Source organism: Suncus etruscus, chromosome 13 (genome assembly GCF_024139225.1).
Source record: "Suncus etruscus isolate mSunEtr1 chromosome 13, mSunEtr1.pri.cur, whole genome shotgun sequence".
Lineage (NCBI taxonomy): Eukaryota > Metazoa > Chordata > Mammalia > Eulipotyphla > Soricidae > Suncus > Suncus etruscus.
This window is the reverse complement of record NC_064860.1, coordinates 75,431,656-75,458,248: the sequence shown is the minus strand read 5'-3', so window position 1 is coordinate 75,458,248 and position 26,593 is coordinate 75,431,656. Positions and strand designations below refer to the sequence as shown.

Here is a 26,593-nt window from a genome sequence, read left to right as displayed (position 1 = left end):
TAAATACATCAAATGTGTATGAAGGCAATCATTTACTAATAAATAATCCTAAACTCTTTTAAGCAAATTTTTAGTAGCTTGTGAATCTCATATTCACATATTTTAGTCAATTTTGGAGCATGACCTGCAGTTTAGAAAGCCAGAATTAAGGGTTGGAGAATAGCATGGAGGTAAGGCATTTGCCTTTCATGCAGAAGATCGGTGGTACGAATCCTGGCATCCCATATGGTTCCCTGAGCCTGCCAGGAACGATTTCTGAGCATAGAGCCAGGAGTAACCCCTGAGCAGGGACGGGTGTGATCCAAAGACCAAAAATCAAAGAAAAAAAGAAGCCAGAATTAAAAGCATTAAATTAATAAAGGGGAAGGAAATTATAGAGTACCTAGGTACATTGATGGAAGAGCCTGATATGCTAGTATTAGAATATTTTATGAATAGAACATTATTATTGATAATATTTAAATTATAGTACTAAATAAAATAAAAAAACTAAATCTAGTGAGAAGTAAAGCAATAGTAGAGTCGGTAAGGTACTTGTATGTGGCCAACCTAGGCTCAGTTCCCAGCATCCCACAGGTTCACCAGGCTTCCAGTGAATAAATTCTGAAAGCAGAATCAGGAATAATCCCTGATTATCTCAAGGTATTGTACCACAAACATTAAATAAATAAATTCAACATCTAAAATAGTTGTCAAAAGATGACAAGAAAAAGGAAAACTATGTTGAATTGCATATATTTTATTTTATTTTATTTTATTTTATTTATTTTTTTTTTTTTTTTTTGGTTTTTGGGCCACACCCGGTAACGCTCAGAGGTTACTCCTGGCTATGCGCTCAGAAGTCGCTCCTGGCTTGGGGGACCATATGGGACGCCGGGGGATCGAACCGCGGTCCGTCTCCTAGGCTAGCGCAGGTAAGGCAGGCACCTTACCTCCAGCGCCACCGCCCGGCCCCTATATTTTATTTTAAAAATGATATGAGCCATGTAATATCTATCAATACTAAAGCTATCTTTAATAAATAGCATGAAATAAAATCAAAATGACCCACCTAGAAAAATTAGTTTAGTTATTATACCAAGCATTTATTATTATCTACAAAAATGGTAAAAAATATTATCATGTTCAAAATAAGAAAATGTATCTGTGAAGCAAATCCCAAAGTATTCCAGATTAATCCACATTTAAAAAATAAGTTTAATATTTCTATTTATTTTTTCTCACCACCTTAAACTATACAAGACTCTTGCTGCAATGTGCAGTACCGTTCTTAAATATGAACATTTTTATACCCTGTAACTTACTATGGTTGATATAAAAGCTAGGGATAAATTTTGTTAGAGATACATTTATGATATTTGATAAAATTGATAACCTTTAATTAAATTAAACAGTTTGGTAAACATAAATTGTTGACTCTGCTGTTTCCATGCATTATACAAATTAATAATTAGATCTCTTTCAGTATTATTCAAAGCAGGTAATAATGCCCTCTTGAGAGCCTGGACCCATGGAAATGGGAGCAAAAAGCAGAAGATGCAACTGGCTGAGCACTTTCTGCTTCTTTGCTTAAAGGTCGATTGACCAGCAGATTATAAGTGATTTTCTTTAAGGGGGTGGTAAACCAAACAATTTTGGGAGCTTCTGCTTTAGTCTAAATTAGAGTACTACTATTCATTTCAAGGGGCTGAATTACAAATTTAAAATGAATGCCATGAGTGCATAATTAATGTGTTATTGTTTAGTTTTGACATTTTCTTTTTGGTTTTTGTGTCACACCCGGCAGCGCTCAGGGGTTACTCATGATCCTATGCTCAGTAATCGCTCCTGGCAGGCTCAGGGGACCATATGGGATGCCAGGATTTGAACCACTGTCCTCTGCATGCAAGACAAACACCAAAAGTAAACAATTGTGGACGCGACTCATTATACAGTTTAAATTACAAAAATCCATTCTGGCTTGTTTCTGCTTGATCATCTTGAAACAGTCTTTGTCACTAACCACAATTAATTATCACAATGATGTTTAATTAATAAATATTAATTGTTATTAACCAAGTTTATTAATTATTTATTAAACATGTATTGTGTATTATTAATCAATAATATTGATATTATTGATATAATTATTGATAATAATATTGAACACACTAGAAAATAGAACTCTAAAAAATAATAGAAATAGCATTAAATCAGATGTAAGGACATTTTATAAGAAAAGCTAAATTAAAAAAAAAAGTGGGGGGAATGCCAAACCTTACCACTCCAGCACCCATACTTTTTCTTGTTTTGTTTTGATTTGTTAGTTTTTGACTTTATTTTCCTTCTCTTTGTTCTTCCACTTTTCTCTTACTTTTTCACACTTGTGGTTATTATTTAGAGATTTATTTTTATTTTTATTTGCCGGGTCCATTTTCTTTTCTTTTTTCTTCCATTTTTCTTTTTTTTTCTTTTCTCCTTTCTTTTTTTGATAGTAGTTACCAATTTTTTTCTCCCCTTTTTCTTATTCTTTTTATCTTCAATGACGGTGGAATGGTTGCTCAATCTACAACAAACTGTAAAGTGGAGTCCAGTTGCACTGGCATACTGGGGGTAGAGGAGGGAGATGTGGGATACATGTTGGGAATAGGGGCGGAGGGAGGACAGCACTGGTGGTGGGAATGCCCCTCATTCATTGTCACTATGTACCATAAATGATGCAGTGAAAGATTTGTAATGCACTTTGGTCACAATAAAAATTAAAATAAAAAGAAAAAAAAGAAAAACTAAATGAAAATAAAATACTAATTTTTTCGTAGCTTACATACTATATGACATTTGGCATTTTTACAGTAGCTACAGCATAGAATCTAATATCAATGTTATCAACTCTTGGTTCTCTTAATGGCCATTCCTTTTTTTTTTTTTTTTTAATGTATAGGTTTTTGGGTATAAAGAATTGAACCCTTTGACATTTTACTCAGACTATTTATGAAGTGTATACAACAGCAAAACGCAGGATTTTTTTTTTCCCTTTTCAATTTCAAACTGGCTTGTGTTTTTTAACTCAGCAGTACAGCCATACTCGACAAGAGTTTCAAGAAAATTAGGATAAACAAACTGAATAAAAAAGAACTTGCGGATTAGGGATTAGTGACCCCAACCGTGTTTTTCTGTTTAGTACTTGGATCAAAGTACAGGCAAGACAAAGAATGACCTAATTTTAATGCCAGTGACCTCAGAATAACCAGTCCTGCAAAGTATCATTTTTCCACTTCCAGGATTTCTCTAGGGATTCAAATAAAAATTGGTTCCTTTCCTCCTCTGAGAGGACATCTGGAGAGTTTATCAATGGATAGGAATTTGTCTCTCACTGTGAGAGAGCCTGTGATGTCTCTTCATTGCGCACCAAGGGAATGTGGGTTTTGGAGCAGCTGCAGGCATTGGCGTTTTTTTAGACCCAACCCGAGACATTGGGTCTGAAGGGGAAATTTATAGGCTGGGTGATATGCACTGTGAGCTCACACTTTTACTAGACAAATTAGATAGGTTTCAATCCATGCAGCTGTAAACGATGTCCTGCAGAGTTCCACCTGATCTTTTACAGCTTTTCATAAATCAGTACCTACTGGCTGCAGACCGCAGTCATTAAAAAGAAATCATGGAAATTACATGTTTGCTCGGGGGAAGCCAAAAAATAACTTTCCTCCCCTTCACTCTTCGCTCCTAGTTATAGGTATGTGAATTTAGTCTTTTATGTATTTGCAGACTGTTGCATTAAAGAGTTTACATGTCGTTTTCTTACAATCAATCCCTATTTAATCTTTAAATGATTTCATATAAATTCACGACTCGGTATTGGAAACAAAGTCAGTAAACCAATGACCAGAGTGACAGACGTAGCATAACATAATGATCTACCTCTTGCTTTGGTTGGTATTCTAAGTATCTACGGTTCAAAGTTGTCATTCTATAACATAAAAATAAAAAATAAAGAAATATATAACATATACAAACATTGTTTTTATATGAATTTTGTTTGTTACATGACAGAAATAGTGACTATCACATTTCATGAATGAGTAAGTAGATACTAATTGAATCTCACAGTAGAAATAATATCTCTAATACCATCTACATACTGAGAACTGCTTTGAGATCACATTAACAATAAGAATACATTTTAAGGGCCCAATTTCTATGTCTACCTTCATTATAGTCTGAAAATATAATAACTTTTATTTTAAAATGTCTAACATTTCATTGTTTTGATTAAAAGAATGTCCTCTGTATATTTTAAAAGGAAATCAAGTATGTGTAAAATTTTAGTCTAAAAATATGATTGTTTTAACTATGCACGATTTTAATAGCATTAGGTAATTTTAGTCATAAGTAACTAAGGGAAATTTTGAGCGTATATAGTTCTCAACAGGAAATTAATATATAAGTGACATTTTTAAGAAATAAATCATTGTGTTTATTTTAGTTAATTAACTTTAGATTTTAAGGAAAAACCTTTAGATTTTTAACTGTTATATTTATATTTTGGGTTTAATTTTTCCACCAGTATAACTATCAACTTTATGCCTAACATTAAACAAAATCATGAGTATTTATGTTATTTCCTTACCTCTAAAAATCACTATAATATTTGTTTGTGCATTGCCAATTTTATGCATTAACATTAACAAAGCCATCTGAGTATTTGGAATGCTTGTTGCCCTCTTAAAAGATTCAGTAAAATATGTTTTATGTAATGAAAGTCACACAGTCAGTTTCAGAATTGGAAATCAAAGCAATTTTGAGAAAAATATTGATTATCATAGTCAATGGACACCTTTAGCAAAATATTTGCCAAAAGATCAATTTTTCACAATATACTTAAAATCAGTCAAATATTGCTAATATCAATTAATGTCATTAATAAGAAAATTTATCTGTAACATTTTGTCTTGAAAGTTTAAAGTTAACTATAAATTAGTGGAATAATACCTTTTAAATTATTTCAATTAAATTAGGTAAGAATTATTATGCATACTATCTAATTTTAAATATATTTGACCAACAACTTTAGTCTTTATGCAGTGAACTTGATTTTCTTTGCTTTAGAATCTCTTTCAAAATATACTGTGTATATGTTTATTTCTTGTATCCTAAAATGTGAATTTAACATATGTATGATATAAGGTAAAACCAAAATACCCTGGGAATCAATATTTAAAATTAAAGGGTGGTTCACTTTTCTATTTTCTTTAAAAATGCAATAAGGGGCCAAAATTATAGCACAATGAGTAGGACATTAGTTTTGCATGCACCAACTCAGAATTGATTTCCAGCATCCAATGTGGTCCTCTTCCTGCCAGAAATGATTTCTGAGCACAGAGCCAGAAGTAACCCTTGAGCACTGCTGGATGTAGCCCAAGCCCCCAATGTCTTAAATAGGGTACTTTACTACTGCCTGAATAGAAATAAATTCATATTTCAATATTCTCTGTTAGCAATAGATATATGGTTATCTTTTTATAAAAGTGAATGAACACACTAAATTCAAAACTTCCATTTTAAAAGTAATCTTACAAAATTTAATATATTTATTAAATTATAATTATATCTTGTCTTCTTTTTGTGCTATAAAGGATGAAAAATGTATTTAGGGTCTTTTGATTTGGACTTGGTTTATTGTGGTAGAGGGTTGAGTTATAGCTCTGATGATTAGGGGTTAACCCTGTTTCTATGCAAAGAAATCACTACTGGCAGGGTCAAAGGCCCATTTGGGATGCAGGGTAACAAAACCAAGTTGGCTATGTGCAAGACAAGTATTTTATAAGCTGTACCATGTCTACCTCTCTTCTATACATTTCTTTTTATGATTTTTGGGTCACACACAGAAGCACTCAGGGGTTATTCCTGGCTCTGCACTCAGAAATCGCTCCTGGCAGTCACGAGGGACCATAAGGGATGCAGGGATTCGAACCACCTCTCGTTCTGGGTCGGCTGATTGCAAGGCAAATGCCCTAATGCAGTGCTATCATCTCTTCGGCCCTTCCCTCTATATATTTCTAAGAAGAAGTTTCTATTAAAATTTTATTTAGAAAATATACCTCCAAAAATCTACTTTTATTATTTTTCACATGTGTAATAATTATATTTTTAACTTTTTTTCAGTATATTTTTGAACTTTTAAGTTAAAGTATCCAATAATAACAGCTTACAAATTTATCACATTTATTACTCAAAAAATCTAAATATTTGTCTAAAAAAATTCATTTGCAATGCTCTCCTAGAAACATTTTTCTCCTGATTTTTTCCCCTCCAATTCTTTGTAACTCTTAATAACACAGTGCATTACACTACGTTTTAGGCAATGTCTTGAGTTGTGGATTTTGCCAGAGACAATATTTCTTTTTTTTATCTTTTTTATTTATTTTAATTTTTGATTTTAAGGACAAACTCAGTGATGCTTAGGGCTTACTTAAGGTTGTATACTCTGGTGATACTAATGAAAGTGCTTTCTGGTGCTGGGAATTAAACTAAAGTCATTGGAAAAATAGCACAGAAAATAAGACATTTGCCTTTTATGCAGCCAACCTGGTTCAATCTTTGTCAAATTTTACATCCTCACAAACCTGCTATGGAGGTAGACATAATTCACGAATAATTCCTATGTGAAGAGTTAGGTGTAACCCCTGAACACTGTTAGGTGTGTCCAAAGAAACAAACAAAAAATAAGAGTCATAAAGATACAAAGCAAGTACCTTACTCTCTACATCAGATCCTTCCTCTAAAGAAGACATGTAAGTTTAATGATGTTAATTTTCTGCTGTCCAAAGATTCCTTACACAATTTCCAAATTATTACCAAATCCTTCCCCGAGTGTTCAGTTTTCTATTTTTCTCATTTAGTTTAATGACAGATTTATTTTTCCTTCTTGAGTGCTTTATTCGTGTTGTCTTTATCTTAATTCCATTACCCATTGATATCGCTTGAAGTTTCTATTTCCTCTTCCAATATTATTATTTTGGCAAGGAATTCTTTAAAGAGCTGATTGATCATAATCTAGATCTCAGCTTAAACACCACCAACTCAGAGGTTTATTTACAATTAGGTTTTTTTTTTGTTGCTTTTGATTTGTTGTTGTTGATGTTGTTGCTGTTTTTGTTGTCATCATTTTGGGTTGCCCAGCTGTGTTAAAGTCTTAATCAGAGTTCTATTTTTAGGGTTCACTCCTGCTGTGTTTAGGGATATCATATACTGTGCTAAAGATTGGACCTAGATGAACCCATGAAAAACAAGCACCTAACCCACTTTACTTTCTACCTAGCCACTTGACAAGGCAAGTACAATTACTCCCAGCACTATAGCTCTGGTATTTATAAACACATTTTTAGTGTACATCACAATATTTAATTGCTAGTCAGTTCTAGTCTATTATTTATTGTACATCAAAACTTATGCCTTCGGTGACATTAAATATTTGTCTTCACTATTTTATGGGGTTTCTCTATGTTTAAAATGCATTGGACTAGGGGCCGGCGAGGTGGCACTAGAGGTAAGGTGTCTGCCTTGCAAGCCCTAGCCAAGGAAGGACCTCGGTTCAATCCCCCAGTGACCCATATTGTCCCCCTTCAGCGCTTAGCCAGGAGTAACCCTTGAGCAAAAACGGGTGTGGCCCGAAAAACAAACAAAAAAAATGCATTGGACTAGAATACAAGTGTATCATTGCTATTAAATTTTAAAATTCCTCTAGAATAAAGAATTATTATATATGCTCAGAAGTTCATGTTATGATTTTAATAAATGGTAGGTACATTTATAAATGACTCAGTAGAAGAAGAAATTTAGAAACAGGGACATACCTATTATGCTACACAGATTTTTTTTTTTTGGCCACATTCTCAGCACTCAAGGGTTACTCCTGACTCTGCTCTCAGAAGTCATTCCTAGCAGGCTACAGGGACCATATGGGATCCTGGGAATTGAACAAGGGATTGGCAGCAGGAAGGCAAATGCTCTACCACTGTGCTATTGCTCTGGACCCTCATACTTATTATTTCTTGCCAAAAAAACTGTTCAATCTTAATGATAATTACTATCATTAAAATATTTTTGCATCAGATATACATACATAAAGTCTAAATTTACATTTATTTCTTTAAATATAATGTAAACAGTGATACTTTATTTTAAATATAATTTTCCCAATAATTTAAGTTATATATAAGATAGCTTGACTTTTTATGTCTGAGAAGAATCAAATATACGACCTCTTCTCCTATGACTCTGACAAAATCTTTTCTTTCTCATTTTTCCATTTTCCACTATATTTTGTAAATATACTTTCATATGCTTCTTTAAACACATTAAGATAGGCCTGTCTTCTGTGCTGTGCTGCATTTTCAGCCTGATTTCATCCTGTGTGTGGCTCATCTGCGGACAGCTCGCCTTCCCTGGAGCCTTCCCTGGAGGTGAGTCTTCATACCAAGAAAGGGTGGAGACAGAGGAGCACAGCCATTCTGCTTCCCTTCTCGGCCATGCACCAACACGTAGAAAAACCCACAATACAAGTGTGACAATGGGGAAACAACGCAGGCCAGTGCCAGATATAGAGAATGACGATGGCACCTCTGATGACTTAAACATGACCAACCAACTAGTCAGTTTCTCAGATAAGAAGTTTAGAGTCGCAATATGAAAGGTGTTCAAAGAACTCAAAGAAAGTATAGAAGAGAACACTAATAATAATCAAGAGAATATGAAGATAGAAATCAGAAAACTCCAAACTGAAATTTCAGGTAAAATAACAGGTCTGAAAAACTCAGTAGATGAATTGAAGAAAAACATGGTTGAGCTTTCCCATGGGTTAACAGCAGCTGAGGTAGAATTAGTACATTGGAAGATGACATGAATAACAACTCCATACAGCAGAAGAAATTGAAAAAAAGCTTTAAAGCAAATGATCAAACAATGGAAAAATTACTCAAAGAATGGGAACAGATGAAAATAGAAGTCTATGATAAGCTCAACAGAAACATCTTAAGAATCATAGGAGTCACAGAGATCCAGGAAGAAAATCTCTGGGAAGAATCAACGGTCAAGAACATCATTAAAGGGGCTGGAGAGATAGCATGGAGGTAAGGCGTTTACCTTTCATGCAGAAGGTCATTGGTTCAAATCCCAGCATCCCATATGGTCCCCCGTACCTGCCAGGAGCAATTTCTGAGCACGGAGCCAGGAAAAACCCCTGAGCACTGCCGGGTGTGACCCGAAAACCACAAAAAAAAAAAAAAAAAACAAAACATCATTAAAGAGAAACTACCAGAGCTAAAGAATGCATGTGATCAAATCCTGCATGCCCAAAGAGTACCAACTAAAAGAGACCCCAGAAAAAACACCCCAAGACACATTCTAGTCACAATGACAAATCCCACAGATAGAGACAGAATTCTGAAAGCAGCAAGATCGAAAATAGAAATTACATTCAAGGGAACATTCTTGAGATTTACTGCAGACCTGTCACTAGAAACACTCAAGGCCAGAAGGCATTGGTGGAACATAGTGACAAAAATCAATGAAATAAATGCTTCGCCTAGAATACTGCACCCAGCAAAACTCACTTTCAGGTTTGAAGGAACAATACATGGTTTCATTGACAAACAACAACTCAGAAACTTTACAGAAACAAAACCATTCTTAAAAGAAAAACTGAATGGCCTACTTTAAGACAAGACTGACCAACAGACACACCAAACTTTGATATAAAGATGGCACTAACTCCCAGGACAATTCTTTCTCTCAATGTCAATGGACTAAATGCACCAATTAAGAGACACAGAGTGGCTAAATGGATCAAAAAACTCAATCCAACCTTCTGCTGCCTACAAGAAATGCACCTGAATACTCAGAACAAACATAGACTCAAAATAAAAGGCTGAAGAAAAATCATCCAAGCAAGCAACACCCAGAAAAAAGCTGGAGTGGCCATAGTAATATCAGATGATGCAAAATTTATACTTAGGAAAGTGGTAAGGAACAAAGATGGACATTTTGTATTAATCAAGGGACAGGTACAGTAGGAAAAAAAATCACTCTCCTAAACATATATGCACCGAATGAGGGACCAGCAAAAAATTTAATAAAATTGTTCACAAATCTAAAAAATAATATCAATAGGAGACCTCAACACAGCATTGTCAACACTTGACAGATCAACCAGACTGAAATCCAACAAGAATATACTAGACCTGAAAAGAAAAATGGAAGAAATAGGCCTAGTATACAGGACACTCCCCTGCCAGAAGCCTGGATACACATTCTTCTCCAATGTACATGGGGCATTCTCCAGGATAGACTACATGCTAGCACATAAAACATACCTCCATAATATGAAGAGGATAGAAATTTTGCAGGCTACCTTCGCTGACCACAAGGCCCTGAAATTATATGTGAACTACAAAGGGACACAGAAGAAAAAATTTAATACCTGGAAGTTAAACAGCCTAATACTAAATAATCAGTGGGTCCAAGATGAAATCATAGAGGAAATCAAAACCTTCCTGAAAACAAATGACAATGGAGACACAAACTATCAGAACCTATGTGACACAGTAAAAGTGGTACTGAGAGGAAAATTTATAGCTTTGCAAGCACACATCAGGAAAGAAGAAGGGTATACCTGAATAGATTAATGATGAAGCTCATAGAATTAGAAAGTAATCAACAAAGGACCCAAAAATAGGGAGGCGGGAGGAAATAACAAAGCTGAGAGCAGAAATCAATGAAGTGGAAAGCCGAAAAACAATCCAAAGGATCATCAAAAGCAGAAGTTGGTTCTTTGAAAAAATAAACAAGATTGATAGATCACTGGCAAAACTAACAAAGAGAGAGGAACTTGATAACTCATATTAGGAATGAAAAGGGAGAGATAACTACTGATATGGTAGAGATTCAAAGGGTAATCAGAAACTACTTTGAGAAACTCTATGCCACTAAAAATAAAAACCTGGAAGAAATAAATAAATTTTTGGACTCTTATAATCTTCCATGGTTGAATGAAGAGGACGTAGCATATTTAAACAAACCCATCACTATTGAGGAAATTAAGACATTAATCAAATGTCTGCCCAAAAACAGGAGTCCAGGCCCAGATGGATTTACTAATGAATTCTTTCAAACCTTTCAAGAGGAATTCTACCAATCCTGGCAAGACTCTTTCATGAAATTGAAAAAACAGGAACACTTCCAAATAGCTTTTATGAAGCCAATATCAACTTGATACCTAAACCTGACAGAGATGCTACCAAAAAAGAAAATTACAGACCAATATAGATGATGAATACAGATGCAAAAATCCTCAAGAAAATCCTGGCAAATAGGATTCAATGCCTCATTAAGAAGATCATCCACTACGATCAAGTAGGTTTCATCCAGGAATGCAAAGCTGGTTTAACATCCGTAAATCTATCAACATAATACACAAATCAATAACAAGAAAAATAAAAACCACATTATCATATCAATAGACGCAGAGGAAAGCATTTGATAATGTCCAACACCCATATTTGAACAAAACTATCAGCAAAATGGAAATGGAAGGAACCTTTCTCAATCTAGTTGAAGCCATCTACCACAAGCCAGAGGCAAATATTGTCCTCAATGAAAAAAAAAATAAAAGCCTTTCCTTTAAATTCTGGCACAAGACAAGGCTGTCCTCTCTCACCACTCCTATTCAACATAGCACTGGAAGTACTTGCTATAGCAATTAGGCAAGAAAAAGATATCAAGGAAATCCAGATAGGAAAGGAAGAAGTCAAGCTCTCGCTATTTGCAGATGACATGATACTCTACATAGAAAACCTTAAAGATTCTATGAAATAGCTTCTAGAAACAATAGACTCATATAGCAAGGTGGCAGGCTACAAAATTAACACACAAAAATCAATGGCCTTTCTATACACCAATAGTAATAAAGAAGAAATTGACATTAAGAAAACAACCCCATTCACAATAATGCCACACAAACTCAAATATCTTGGAATCAACGTGATTAAAAATGTGAAGAACCTATACAAAGAAAACTATAAAATTCTCCTCCAAGAAATAAGAGAGGACATGCGGAAATGGAAGCACATACCCTGCTCATGGATTGGCAAGATTAACATCATTAAAATGGCAATACTCCCCAAAGCATTGTACAGATTTAATGTGATCCCTCTAAAGATACCCATGACATTCTTCAAAGTAGTGCATCAGGCACTTTTGAAATTCATTTGAATCAATAAACACCCTAGAATAGCTAAAGCAATCATTGGGAAAAAGAATATAGGAGGAATTACTTTCCCCAATGTTAAACTGTACTACAAAGCAATAGTTATCAAAACATCATGGTATTGGAATAAAGACAGGCCCTCAGATCAGTGGAATAGGCTTGAGTACTCAGAGAATGTTCCCCAGATATAAAACCACCTAATTTTTGATAAAGGAGCAAGAAATTCTAAATGGATCAAAGAAATTCTCTTCAACAAGTGGTGTTGGCACAACTGGCTAGCCACTTACAAAAAATTGATATTAGACCCCCAGCTAACATCATGTACGAAGGTTAAATCCGGATGAAAGACATTGATATACGACCCAAAACCATAAGATATATAGAACAACATGTAGGTAAACCACTCCAGGACATTGAGACTACAGGCATCTTCAAGGAGGAAACTGCACTCTCCAAGCAAGTGAAAGCAGAGATTAACAGATGGGAATATATTAAAATGAGAAGCTTCTTCACCTCAAAAAAAAAAAAAAAAACAGCGCCCAGGATACAAGAGCCCTCCACTGAGTGGGAGAAACTATTCACCCAATACCCATCAGATAAGGGGCTAATCTCCAAAATATACAAGGCACTGACAGAACTTTACAAGAAAAAAACAAACATCTAATCCCATCAAAAATTGGAAAGAAGAAATGGACAGAAACTTTGACAAAGAAGAAATATATATGGCCAAAAGGCACATAAAAAAATGCTCCATATCACTAATCATCAGGGAGATGCAAACAAAACGACTCTGAGGTACTACCTCACACCCCAGAGATTAGTACACATCACAAAGAATGAGAACAAGCAGTGTTGGCGGGGATGTGGAGAGAAAGGAACTCTTATCTACTGCTGGTGGGAATGCCGTCTAGTTCAATCTTCATAGAAAGCAATATGGAGATTCCTCCAAAAACTAGAAATCGAGCTCCCATACAACCCAACTATACCACACCTAGGAATATACCCTAGGAACACAAAAATACAACACAAAAATACTTTCCTTACACCTATATTCATTGCAGCACTATTTACCATAGCAAGACTATGGAAACAACCAAGATGCCCTTCAACAGAGGAATGGCTAAAGAAACTGTGGTACATATACACAATGGAATATAATGCAGCTGTCAGGATATATGAAGTAATGAACTTTTCCTATATGTGGATGTACATGGAATCTATTATGCTGAGTGAAATAAGTCACAGAGAGAGAGAGAAAGATGCAGAATGGTCTCACTCATCTATGGGTTTTAAGAAAAATGAAAGACATTCTTGCAATAATAATTTTCAGACACAAAAGAGAAGACAGCTGGAAGTTACAGCTCACCTCATGAAGCTGACCACAAACAGGGATGAGTTTAGTTAGAGAAATAACTACGTTTAGAACCATCCTAATAATGAGAATGTACAAGGAAAATAGAAAGCCTGTCTAGGGTACAGGCAGGGGTTTGGTGGGGAGGAGGGAGATTTGGGACATTGGTGATGGGAATGTTGCACTGATGATGGGTGGTGTTCTTTACATGACTGAAACCCAAACACAATCATGTATATAATAAAGTTGGTTAAATAAAAAATTAATAAATTAATCACTAAAATAAAAAAACATTAAGATAATTTGACAGCTCTTAATTCGGAAAATAAGTATAGAATTTAATAGACAAACATTTTGGGTAACTCAGAATGTAAATTCTAGCTATATTGTTTTGAAATTTCTATTGGTATTCAGGGACATGGACAGTAAAGAGAAGAGAAAAAAGAAGAAAGAACAAAATAAAGAGAGAAAGAGAAGAAAGAAAGAAAGAAAGAAAGAACAGAAAGAAAGAAAGAAAAGAAAGAAACGAAAGAAGAAAGAAAGAAAGAAAGAAGAGGAAGGAAGGAAGGAAGGAAGGAAGGAAGGAAGGAAGGAAGGAAGGAAGGAAGGAAGGAAGAAGGAAGGAAGGAAGGAAGGAAGGAAGGAAGGAAGGAAGGAAGGAAGGAAGGAAGGAAGGAAGGAGGAAGGAAGGAAGGAAGGAAGGAAGGAAGGAAGGAAGGAAGGAAGGACGGAAGGAAGGAAGGAAGGACGGAAGGAAGGAAGGAAGGAAGGACGGGAAGGAAGGAAGGAAAGGAAAGAAGAAAGAAGAAAGAAAAAAAGAAAGAAAGAAAGAAAGAAAGAAAGAAAGAAAGAAAGAAAGAAAGAAAAAGAAAGAAAGAAGAAAGAAAAAGAAAGAAAGAAAGAAAGAAAGAAAGAAGAAAGAAAGAAGAAAGAAGAAAGAAAGAGAGAGAGAAGAGAGAGAGAAAGAGAGAAAGAAAGAAAGAAAGAAAGAAAGAAAGAAAGAAAGAAAGAAAGAGAAGAAAGAAAGAGAGAGAGAGAGAGAGAGAGAAGAAAGAAAGAAAGAAAGAAAGAAAGAAAGAAAGAAAGAAAGAAAGAAAGAAAGAAAGAAAGAAAGAAAGAAAGAAAGAAGAAAGAAAGAAAGAAAGAGAAAAGAAAGAAAGAAAGAAGAAAGAAAGAAAGAAAGAAAGAAGAAGAAAGAAAGAAAGAAGAAAGAAGAAAGAAAGAAAGAAAGAAAGAAAGAAAGAAAGAAAGAAAGAAAGAAGAAAGAAACGAAAGAAAGAAGAAAGAAAGAGAAAGAAGAAGAAAAAGAAAGAAAAAAAATGAAAGAAGAAAGGAAAGATAAAAAAGGGATGGAAGAAGGGAGGAAGGAAGGAAAGAAAAGAAAGAATGGAAAGAAAATAAAGGAGGATGGTAAAAGAAACTGTGAAATAGAGAGAAAGTAAAAAATAAAATGAGGGAGGAAAAGAAGGCAAAAGAAAGACAAAGTAAAAAAGAAAGTAATTTCAGGAAGATAAAAGAAAGAAGGAAACATGGAAGAAAAGATGGAGGAAAATTAATCTAAACAATAAATGAATAAAATTGAACTAATCAAAAGGAAATATTAACACCTTAGAGATAACATGTATGCAATAATTTCATAGTGAATGCAGAATGCAAAATTTATTATGTCACCTTGCTGCCGCACTGGTGATGATTTTCAAACTGCCTGGGTTCCGAATCAGCTTGTCCAGAATGCTTACAATCTGCTCAAATTTGGGTCTGTTGTTTCTGTCCTTCTGCCAACAGTCCAACATCAGCTGATATAATGCAGCTGGGCAGTCCATGGGGGGTGGCAGTCGATAGCCTTCATCCACTGCTTTAATGACCTGTGTAAGAAGCGAAAATTATTTAGGCATTTAACAGGTGGCTCTTTACTTCATTCTGAGCAGGGCATACTATCAGGCCTATTTCAAATTGAAATGAGATCTTACTTTAAAAAGATAAACCTTATTATATCACTAAGGAATTATACCTATAACTGTTCAATAAGGATCCAAAGTGGGAAAGTGAACTTAAGGAGTTTGTTTAAATTGTCTTTTAGATAAAAGAAAGAAATGCTCTTTGCTACAGTAAATATAGTGAAATATAAATTGTATTTGATAATATAGATTTCGATGGAAAGTTTAAGTGCATAAATTAAAAGTGGTAAAAAGAGCATATATACTTTACGTCACAGTTTAAATGATATCTTTGGCAAAAATATATATTGTTCTGAAATTTTATGTAGCTACTAATTCCTGATACTTTAAAATCTTGTAAAGAATCTATTTTCAAACATTACTGTACACAGAATTGTCTGAAGGGCTTATTAGCACACTATTCAATATGCTGATTTTAGAAAAATAGTGTAAGACCTTAACATTTGCATTACTAAATATTCTTAGGTCATGCTAATGTGCTGGTCTAAAGTCCAAATTACTATCAACTAATACAGTAGAAATTGGGACATGGAGAAACTAAAATGTAAGGCTGGTGTTACTAGCACAATAACAAATATGACTTGTTTGTAGAAGCACAGATAAGATTTTAGACATAAAAACATTTAAATGACTTCTACATGTGGTAATTAGAAAATAACTGACAAAACATATCGGTTTACCTCTGATGTATTTTGACATCATAGTCTCTGGCTAAGCATAAAAAAAAATATCCAAGTTTTTATTCCATATCCAACAGCCTCACTTTTAAAAAAGGTTAGCTCAACAGCTTATATAAACAAAAGTCCTTTTACAAAATCATATCAGAGTTACAATATAATAGATAAAGAACATTTTCTCCATACAGAAAATTTAGCTTATGTAACTAACTTCATGTGCAAGTGTAATATATCAAGAGAAAGAACATAATTGAGATTAGTTGTTTGTTTGGCTTTAGGAAATGTCTTATTTAAGTAAACAAGATGTTGCTACAGATGCATTATCTAAATCTACAAAGCATAACAAGCATGTGTATCTACTAATGTTACAGAGACATGATTTAATAGAAAAAAATTCTAACATATCTTGATATCTACAGGCTATCTTGTTGCCTCTTACTTTATAACGTTCTTACTATAAGTATATCTTCCATTTCGTCTCATTTCTAAGCCCTTGCTTGAGGGTAAAATGCAGAGTCATAAGAGCAGTTTAATGAATGTCCTTGCAAGACTTGGAGAATTTCATTTAAGTATTTTATTTCAATGTCACAAACTGGGAGCCACCTGGTTTCATTATGCTCCACTTCCTTGCACAGCTTGATCTCTTAATCTGAACCCATAACTCACAGACTACAAATACTTACATCCTGATTGGACATCTCCCAGTATGGTCTCTCTCCATAGGACATCACCTCCCATAGAACAATCCCATAACTCCATACGTCGCTGGCAGACGTGAATTTGCGGTAGGCTATAGCTTCTGGTGATGTCCACCGGATTGGGATCTTCCCTCCCTTGTAATACAAATTGATGCATACTTATATTATTAAGGCAGAGAGTTTAGAGTGTACGCTATAATTTGAATTTTAACTTGTTTATCAGGGTAATTCTCTCAATGAATTATGAGTTTCTGTTAAATAAATCTGATATTCATTTGTTTGTTTACTATCGGGAATGCCTGTTGTGTCATTTACTACAATATCTATTTTCAATCAACATGAAGGATTTTTAAATGATAAAATTAAAAGAATAAAGTTGCTTTATTCAAAAAAAATAAGAAAATAAAGAATTGAAAAAATCTTGTAAAATAAATATTCATATTTGCAATGATCTAAAAATTATAGTTGTTTTAATAGAGACATTATGTGTCCATTATGACATTAATTTGCAACAAACAAAGCAGATATGCTATATTCTATACTAGGAATAATAAAATATCTCAAATCAATTGTTATTGACTTAACATACATTTATCCTGACTACATTTTCAACTTAATGCAAATAAATTAATATGTAACTTAAACTATTCTTTACACAAAAATTCTTGTAGATATATCACTAAATAAATGCAAAATAAAACTATGCTACTAAATCTCTTTGCTATACATTGATCAAACTTGTTCATTTTTTTCAGTGTTTCTTCTAATCATTAATCACTGTGGTGCATTTTATGGACAATGTGGGTTCCATTTTAACTAGATAAATTAACTATACTCTGAGTCCTTAAAATCTACAGAAGAATAATTCTTCTATGAGTTACGGGAGATATAAAGTTATAATTCCTGTGAAATTTGCTCTCAGTTTAATAAATATATTTAATAAAGATGTGTCAAGTAGCACATGTATTAGAAATATTAAGTTAGTCACTATGGGTACGACATATATAAATAACATACTGGTCTTCTTGGAAAATAGCAAGATATTATTTATTATGAATAACTGAAGGTAGAAAGATGAAAGGATATAATGCTTTATTTCCTCAAACATTACAATACATATGAATTACCAGGGGCTAGTCTCAACTAAAAATGAAGTTCATATTCTGTACTTCAGAATGTTAACAAAGGTTTTGCATTTCTAAAATTCTCAAGGTGTTGCTGAGCTCATTGGTTATGTACCCTTTATTTTGTAAGAAGTCAGTAGGTAGGCTCTGTGATCAATCATGGAACTGGATCCTTCTAAAGAAACTCACCTGTGAGAATCTCACATGTGAAATGATAGTTGAGATATGTTTATACTTTTTGATTAAACAGAAGGATGAATCTTATAAATAATTCACACTATAAAATTTCAAGCATATTCAGAATCATGATGTATATTGATATTATACCAATAATCTGATTTCAAAATGATGTTTAAAAGGAAATTGCTTAAGAGAAATGAATAAACAATCTAGGAGATATTTTTACTATGTTTCATTATACTTGAGTACACTGATCTCTTATTTGATACATATTAAAGCAGAGAGGAAAAATACTATAGAAGATCTGTTTCTCATATGACTATACAAATGCATGTGAACAGACATAATGTGTAAAGATAATGATAGGTTAAATTGTGACACAGATAGACTGAACAGGTTTTTATCTTTAGAAGGACTGGCATAGGCAATTGAAATACTTTAATAAACTATATAATTCTTTGATGTACTCATACACACATGCTTTAGTGTTTGTGTGTGTTTACACATTCATCAGTTAACATATGGCCAAATCTATGAAGGAGGTAGGATTTACAATAGATTTGAAGAAAACATAAAAATACGAATAATATATATAGATAACAGATTACCGTGTTTTTTGGTGTATAAGACTTTTGAAACAACAAAAAAAAAGTCAACCGAAATTCGGGGGTCGTCTTATACGCTGAGTATATCCTGAAAAATGTTTCAATATTCCGCTAAACGAAACTTGTCTGACTATTGCCAGAAAAAGAATTTTCCAACTCGATCCTGCACCAATCTCTGCAAGGCTGCATGGACAGCCTCTCTAACTCAGCCAATCCAAGCAGGCTTTTGATGCATGCAAATTAGACAGTGTTTTGTACCCAAATCTACACTGTAAAAAGCCTGCTCAGATTGGCCAGAGTCAGAGAGTAAATTTATTACAGTATAACCTTTGAACCTTTGCTTGTTGTGATTGGCTCACAGTTGCAGCATAGGAACGTTCTGTCTGATACAGTGAATATAGGCCTAAACCTATGTTTAACTGTAAAATTAGGGGGTCGTCTTATACAACTGGTTGTCTTATATGCCGGAAAATATGGTATTTAACAGCACTATATTTGATAACTTACAATAGTAGACTAAAATTAACCAAATTAGAGAGATGGGAGCATGAATTAGAAAGACTTGGAGTAACTGAGAGATAATATCAATTTTAGCATAGTAAGGAGGAGTAATGATTAGAACCAGAAAAAAAAAAAAGAAACATAATCATGGAGAAGAGAACTGCAAACTATTAGATTTCTCCACTCTTTTCTCCTTTTCTTATTCTTTCATTCATGCTTACTCAATTTCTTTTCTGCTTTTTTTTTAGTTTGTTTTTACTGTTTTCTGCAGGTCCTGAAAAATTTCTATCTCCTCTTTAAATTTAATTGATAATTCACCATTCTGTTTTGAAAACTTGATCTCCAAAGAAATGATATTAATTTATATCCTTTAATTTATTTTTCTGTAAACACCCACTCCAAGTTCTTATAATATCATCTATTAATTTTAATTTTAAAAGATTTATGCATTTATTTGTAACCCAATTTATTCAAATGCCAAATTAAGCAATAGTGTAATGTTATCTTTAAAAATATCTGAAAGTTAACAGAAGTCAGAGTTATATTTTGAGGTCAATAAAATAAGTATTTAAAAATTTTATTAAAGTGTCTTATTTATTATATATAGTATTGCCATTTATCTTTATAGTGTCCAGAACTAGTGGTATAAATAGGCACTGAAAAATATTTCCCATGCTGAAAATTGTTTACCTATTTGAAAATATAGGATGTATGTTTATATACATATATGCCTATATAAACATATACATGCCTATATATACACTTCATAAGGTAAACAGTTGAAATTAAAATACAGAAATGATCAAAATAGCTTGATGATCTTCATGAACAAAGTAATAGTTGATTGTCTTTTACTAAAACCAATATGCAAATAGCTTATATCTAAGGTATATCAGCTTAAGGGCTTTAACATTATTTTCTAGAGCATTGAATGAATTTTAATAAACTTTCTTGAGATACTGGAAAGTGGTCTTTTGAATGAAAGAAATAGCCACATCTGTATGTATTTTATATCCAAAGCCAATGATAACAGAATCGATACCCAATCTACAACAAGCTAGACACAGAGGGGACCACTTATACTAGCAGCCCAGAGGGCAAAGGAGGGGTATATGGGATGCATGCTGGGAACAGGGGTGGAGAGAGGACAACATTGGTGGTGGGAATGCCCCTGATTCAATGTCATTATGTACCTAAAATATTACTGTGAAAGACTTTTAATCCACTGAGGTAAAAATAAATGGTTTTAAAATTATTTTAAATAATAATTAAATTATTTTTAAAAAGATTTCTTATTTAATTAATTTGGTGATCCCAGTTGTTCCAGGGACTACTCATGTCTCTGAATTAAGAAGTCTTCACACCGATGAGTCACTTGTTCGTTTTTTTGTTGTTTTTTTTTTCCAATTTCTCCCAAAAAGAGATTTATTAAACTTGTTGCAAAGATTGTTTTTATGGTTTTATTCTATTTTTCCCTACTGGTCTTTTTCCTTTTGTTTTCTATGATTATAGGAAAATGAATGAAAATGAAAATATGCTGAAAGTTTCCTACTTGCTGTTCTAAATATGTATGCATGCTGAACGAAGAGAAATTTATGAATGTATTTTATATATGTTTATTTCTATGTCTGTTTAATTATATGTGGTGGTCTACATACACTGTAATATGCATGTTGGTAAAGAAATTCCAAGAGAAAAAAAATTCCAAGAGAATTATAGAGTTTAAGGGTGATGCATAGACATTATTAGCAGGAATTTGGTAAAAATAACTGTAAAATTATTAAATGGTAAATTAAATGTTATATATAAAGGTTAAAAAAAGGTTATCATGTGGAACTGTGGTATACAAAAATATTATTAAATAATGCTAATAATAATAATATTATGCTAATTTCCTTGGCAGAATATTGAGTCTCCATAATCTTAAACTCTAATGAAACTTGAAAAGTATTTCCTCCATTTTGCACATTGTTGCAGATTCATAATAAATATCTGTATATATTCTATTTATTTATTTATTTATTTATTTATTTATTTATTTATTTATTTATTTATTTATTTATTTTTGGTTTTTGGGTCACACCTGGCAGCGCTCAGGGGTTACTCCTGGCTTTATGCTCAGAAATCGCTCCTGGCAGGCTCAGGGGACCATATGGGATGCTGGGATTCAAACTGCCCTCCTTCTGCATGCAATGCAAACACTCTACCTCCATGCTATTTCTCCGGCCCCGACATAAGTATATATTTTACAAATATATATATATGTGTAATTTATATATATAAATATATATTTCATCTATGACTATATATAATTTGAATCCATCAATATCTATATTTAAGTTTATACCTCTATATTATAGCATATGTATCTCAAGTTCTAAGCAAGTGCTGTCCACTTGTGTTCACTGTGTAATTATTAGAACAATGTCTAAGTCACAGAAAAAGCAAAACTGAATTTGGGAAATGTGTGACATAATATTTATTTTGATATGCCTTCAATATAGTGCTTAAAAGGCTCAGGGACCCCTCCTAATAGTCATGCATACTGCAGTGTAGAAATTGTACTTGGGTCCTTGTACTTCCAATACTTATGTCCTTTCCACAACGGCTCTTTACATTTTCTAGCCCTGTTACTTATTTATTTATTTATTTATTTATTTATTTATTTATTTATTTATTTATTTATTTTGGTTTTGGGGCCACACCGGTGGCGCTCAGGGCTTACTCCTGACCCTAGCTCAGAGTTTGCTCCAGACACTGGAGACCATATGGGAATGCCGGGGAACAAATTTGCATCAGCTGCATGCAAGGCAAACTTGAGTTCAGTTACATTTTCAATTCTGCTTCATGCTATTAAATTTGATATCAATATATTCTGTAGAAGATATAGATATAGACAGACATTATAAAATAACCTTATACTTTATTAAGATTGCTGAATTTATTGTCTGATCAAGTACAAACTACATTTTACTTGTATTACACCTACTCTTTGGTTTGTGTGTTTGTTTTGTTTTGGAGCCACACCAGGGTTTAATCCTGGCTCTGAGCTCAGGGATTACTCCCTGCCAGACTCCGGGAACCATAGGAAATAAAGACTTGTACTATTGCTTAAAATATTTCAGCTAACTGCGCTACTTTGGGAACATATTTTTGTCAGGTTGAACAATTGTCACCTAAGAAATAGCAAAAACTTCCCATTTTGATATTTGTTAAATTTGAAGTGCAAATTTTGACTTTTTTTTTTTTAGTTGTTTACCGTTCTGGTGCTTAATGTAAGTTTTCCTGTTACTCATATATATCAAATCTGCATTTTGGGCCTATATAGTAAAGCACATAAAAGTTGAAAAATTGTAACTTTTTTTTTAATTTTATAAATGTTTTCTCTGAACACAACAAGAGTATAAAATTTTCATTTGATCAGTTCAACATTTAAAGCAGTTTGTAAAGTTCTAAATTTTATGGCTCTGCTCAACTTCATTATTCCATGAGTTCTCAGACTTACAAATTTATTACCCTCATCCAATCCCATTTTTTAAATAATTTCATGCATTACAGATAAAAATCCAGCAGACAATAAAATATGTATCACTTTTCCTTAAATTCTTTAGATACTATAGTTGGAAATCTCCTCTTGGAGAAATATTGCTACCTCATGTTTATAACTAGAGAACTTCTAGGTCTTGTGAAATTAAAGGTGGGGCAACTGGGAATCAGATGCAAGTTGGTGACCCAATGTTATCTTACTCTTCTACTATTGAATTATTTTACTTGTCAAGGGTATTCAGAAAACAACTGCCTGATATATTTTATCTCTAAATATACACAGCTTAACATAGGAATCTAAATTTAAAGTTCTCTACTTTATAATATTTTATTTCTAGGTGAAGTTATTGTTGAAAAGCAATATAAAGAATAGTTTGTGCAGTCAAATTAGCCAATTTTAGTATAGATACATAATGATTTCAAGCCTTTTTGAACGTTAGCTGTTTCACAGTTTTCTCAAAATGCCAATGTATTCTCCCAAGTCTTTGAAACAGATAATTCTGCATGCCTAAAAAAAAAAAACTGAGAGAGACATCTTAATTCTCATTCTTGATATGTTCTATACCCATGTTTGTTAATTTTAAGATGCATTGTTTTTGCACTAGAACTAATTGAGTGAGTTGACTTCTACAGACAGGGCAGAAGCTTTGTGTAAGGGCTATCCTGTGTATTTTAGGTTGCTTTGTATCATCTCTAGTTACTACTAATTATGTCATATTTACCTGTTCCCAATTGTGACATTCCCTAAATGTCTCCAATGTCCCCACTAGCTATCAAAATCATCCCTACTTGAGATCTAATTTTTTAATTGCTGTAAGACAAAAATTATGAGACAAAATTTAAGTAGGGCTCATAATTCATCTAGAATTTTATATAGACTATGTGAAACTTTTGCCCAAAGATTTTCAAATATCCCATGATGATTTTTGTCTATTTTAGATCACAAAAGAGAGATCTTGTTCATTTTAATCTTGTAGCTAGGTTTTAGCCAAATAAAATACTTTCTTGAGTTTTTAATCCTCTATATGTTAAATCTTTTCAGTTCCTTATCACATTTTCCTTTATTTATTTTTAAAAATGTGATAATATTCTATAGCTATTAAAACTTAACTTGGCCTTCTACATTACTTTTCACTTTATCAGAGAAAGGCATCAATGATCAAAAATTTTAGTTTAAAATTGCTCTTAACTCCAAGAGCTAACAATATCTATGCTATAAAATACAACTGTCATTAGCTTAGAGAAATTAGACAGGAATCCTTCAGGGCCCAATTTGGGTTGAAATATGGATGAAAGAAATAGCTTGGATCAATAAATTTTAGTTTGGTCACACTTCATGATGAAGTTGTTGCAATTCAAGCTGAGCATCTGTAAAACAACTCAAAGTAAAATAAAGTATATATACAAGAATCTCCTACAAGTAATCTTCACAAAATTTAGACATGAATATTCTCTTGATTGTGACCACAAAAATCTATGAGTTCCCCTATTCTACCCAACCAAATGTTAGCTTACATTACTTGTCTTTTTATCCAGTTCAGAAATTTCTCTTCTATTTTATATGTGAGGGCTTTTAAAAGTTTTTTTTTTTTTATTTTAAGTAACTGCCCAATACATCTTCCAATGGGCTACTTTAAAATTAGAGTATCATCACATACTAAATTTTTCCTGCCACAAAACACCATCAAAACGATTATGAATGACCTAATTTTATAAAATCAAATAGAAATTTAAATTTAGTTTTTAAGTTCCTAATATACTTAGTTTGCAAAAGTCTGCATACTAGCTACTATAACATTTTTGAAGATGTATATTTCTAAATGTATTTTAATAAAGAATTTACTTAAATCGATCATTATATGTATCATGCATATATCATTCATATATCTATCATTCTATCTAAACTAATGAAGGGGGTATTTGACTTGTGACATAAAAAGTCCTAGGTGTAGTTGATATAATAAATTTTGAGTTTTCAAATCATTCTGTTTCTACTGTTTAAGCTGTTTCTTTTCTCCTTTATGTAGAATAATTTGTCATACAAAGTCAAAGATAATCTAAAATTTTTATCTACTTCTAGCAGCTCAATTGATTAATGCTCTTTTGTTTTTCCAACTTTTATAGTTTGATATTAAATCCAGATAAATAGCAAGTATAAAGATGATTTTTAGACTTCTAAAATGAGTCTAAAATAATCTGACTTTTGAAAAACCTTTTAAAATACATGTAATAAAGGCTTCTTTAAAATAGTGCAAATAAATTAATTAGACTAATTATTTAACTCAAGCTAAATATCAATTCATAGTCATAAATTTAGTCAAGTGTGCAATGTTGGCAACATTTGGAAACTTATTAAAATAACTTCTATTATATTTTGGCTTACTTTGTACAAAGTCAAAAATAATAATAATGTCTATGGATTGTATTAAAATATTGAGTGTCCTGATATACTAAATAAATATTTCTGATTTACTTATAATATTTCTTCTTTGAAAATTTCAATATGTGTACTTAAAGTACCAACCTTTTAATGAGATTTAGTGAGTTAGAATAAGGGTTGTAAATATATACAAACCTTATTGAACTTTGAAAACAGCTGTGTCCTTAATAGAATATATGTTTGGGGAGATGTGGTACTTATAAATGTCTGCATTGTCTTACTGTAAAGAGATATTATTCAGCAAATGAATTTGATATTTTGTTGAACTGAAAAATATAGTAAGGTAAAGTATAGTAAATATAGTAAGGTCATATGCAGTTCATTAATTGGATAATTAATGCACAGTGCCGATTTCCCTGCATTTTAAGAACGTCTTGCATTTCACATGATGTTGAAAAATATTAAAAGTTCAAGGAAAAGCTTTTTGCTACCTAAGAGATCATCTGTCTTTGATCCTTGTAGCAATCAACATCTGCTGGAATAATTCTCTCAATGGCCTTTAGATTTGAACTACCAGGGATTAGTACAGATGCTTCCCCTGGGAGTCTTCTAGGATTACCCTTCACCTTGTCTGCTGCTATCTATAGTGAGTGAACTTTATTTCCTGAAAATAGATGGATGCTAAACCATTGAATGAAGTGATTTATCACTATAGTTCCACTTCTAACCTAAGAAGCCAATATTTGCCTCCAGGTTAAACACTCAATTACTTAGAGTTCACTGAAATGAACTCTCCAAAGTTTTGTGTAAGACTTAGTACAACCTGACAGATCTCACAGGCAGGCAATGTGAACTATGGATCAGCAAAGCATTGCCTAAGTCAACAGGGATATATCTGTTGAGATAATTAGAGGGGGAAAAAGGGGGCTGATACAAGGTATTAGTTCTCAGTGTCTAGAGTTTTAAGAATCTCTAGAAATCAAAACTTGACCCTAACCAAATGTGAATGAACAGACCAGTTAAGGACTTGATAATTTCAGGCTTTTAGCCAAATCTCTCATCAGAACTGTCTAAATTCATTAAGTTTAGGAACTGGATTTCAAAATCCTTAAAGAAAGTATATTCTATGTTGAATTCTACTTTAACTGACTTTTCTTTCTAGACAAAGTGAACACATTTTTGTATCAGTTTAGCTAGTTCTGTGTTAGAGTATGGCAGTTATGAAATAACTTTGTACAAAAACTCTCCAATATTTTTAGTAGTTCTATACTATTTTTTATTTAATTCTTCTAAAGATATAAATACAAATATATTACCTAAAATATGCTC

At 32.8% G+C, this 26,593-nt stretch overlaps 1 protein-coding gene across 1 annotated transcript in view; it reads right to left on the bottom strand.

Annotated features, from left to right (window-relative positions):
- EPHA3 (EPH receptor A3) overlaps positions 1 to 26,593 on the bottom strand; it is a 350,090-nt gene that overhangs the window by 9,611 nt on the left and 313,886 nt on the right. Inside the window, 2 exon segments of the mRNA XM_049785721.1 lie at positions 15,267 to 15,460; positions 16,914 to 17,063. Of these exon segments, the coding sequence (XP_049641678.1) occupies positions 15,267 to 15,460; positions 16,914 to 17,063 (344 nt within the window).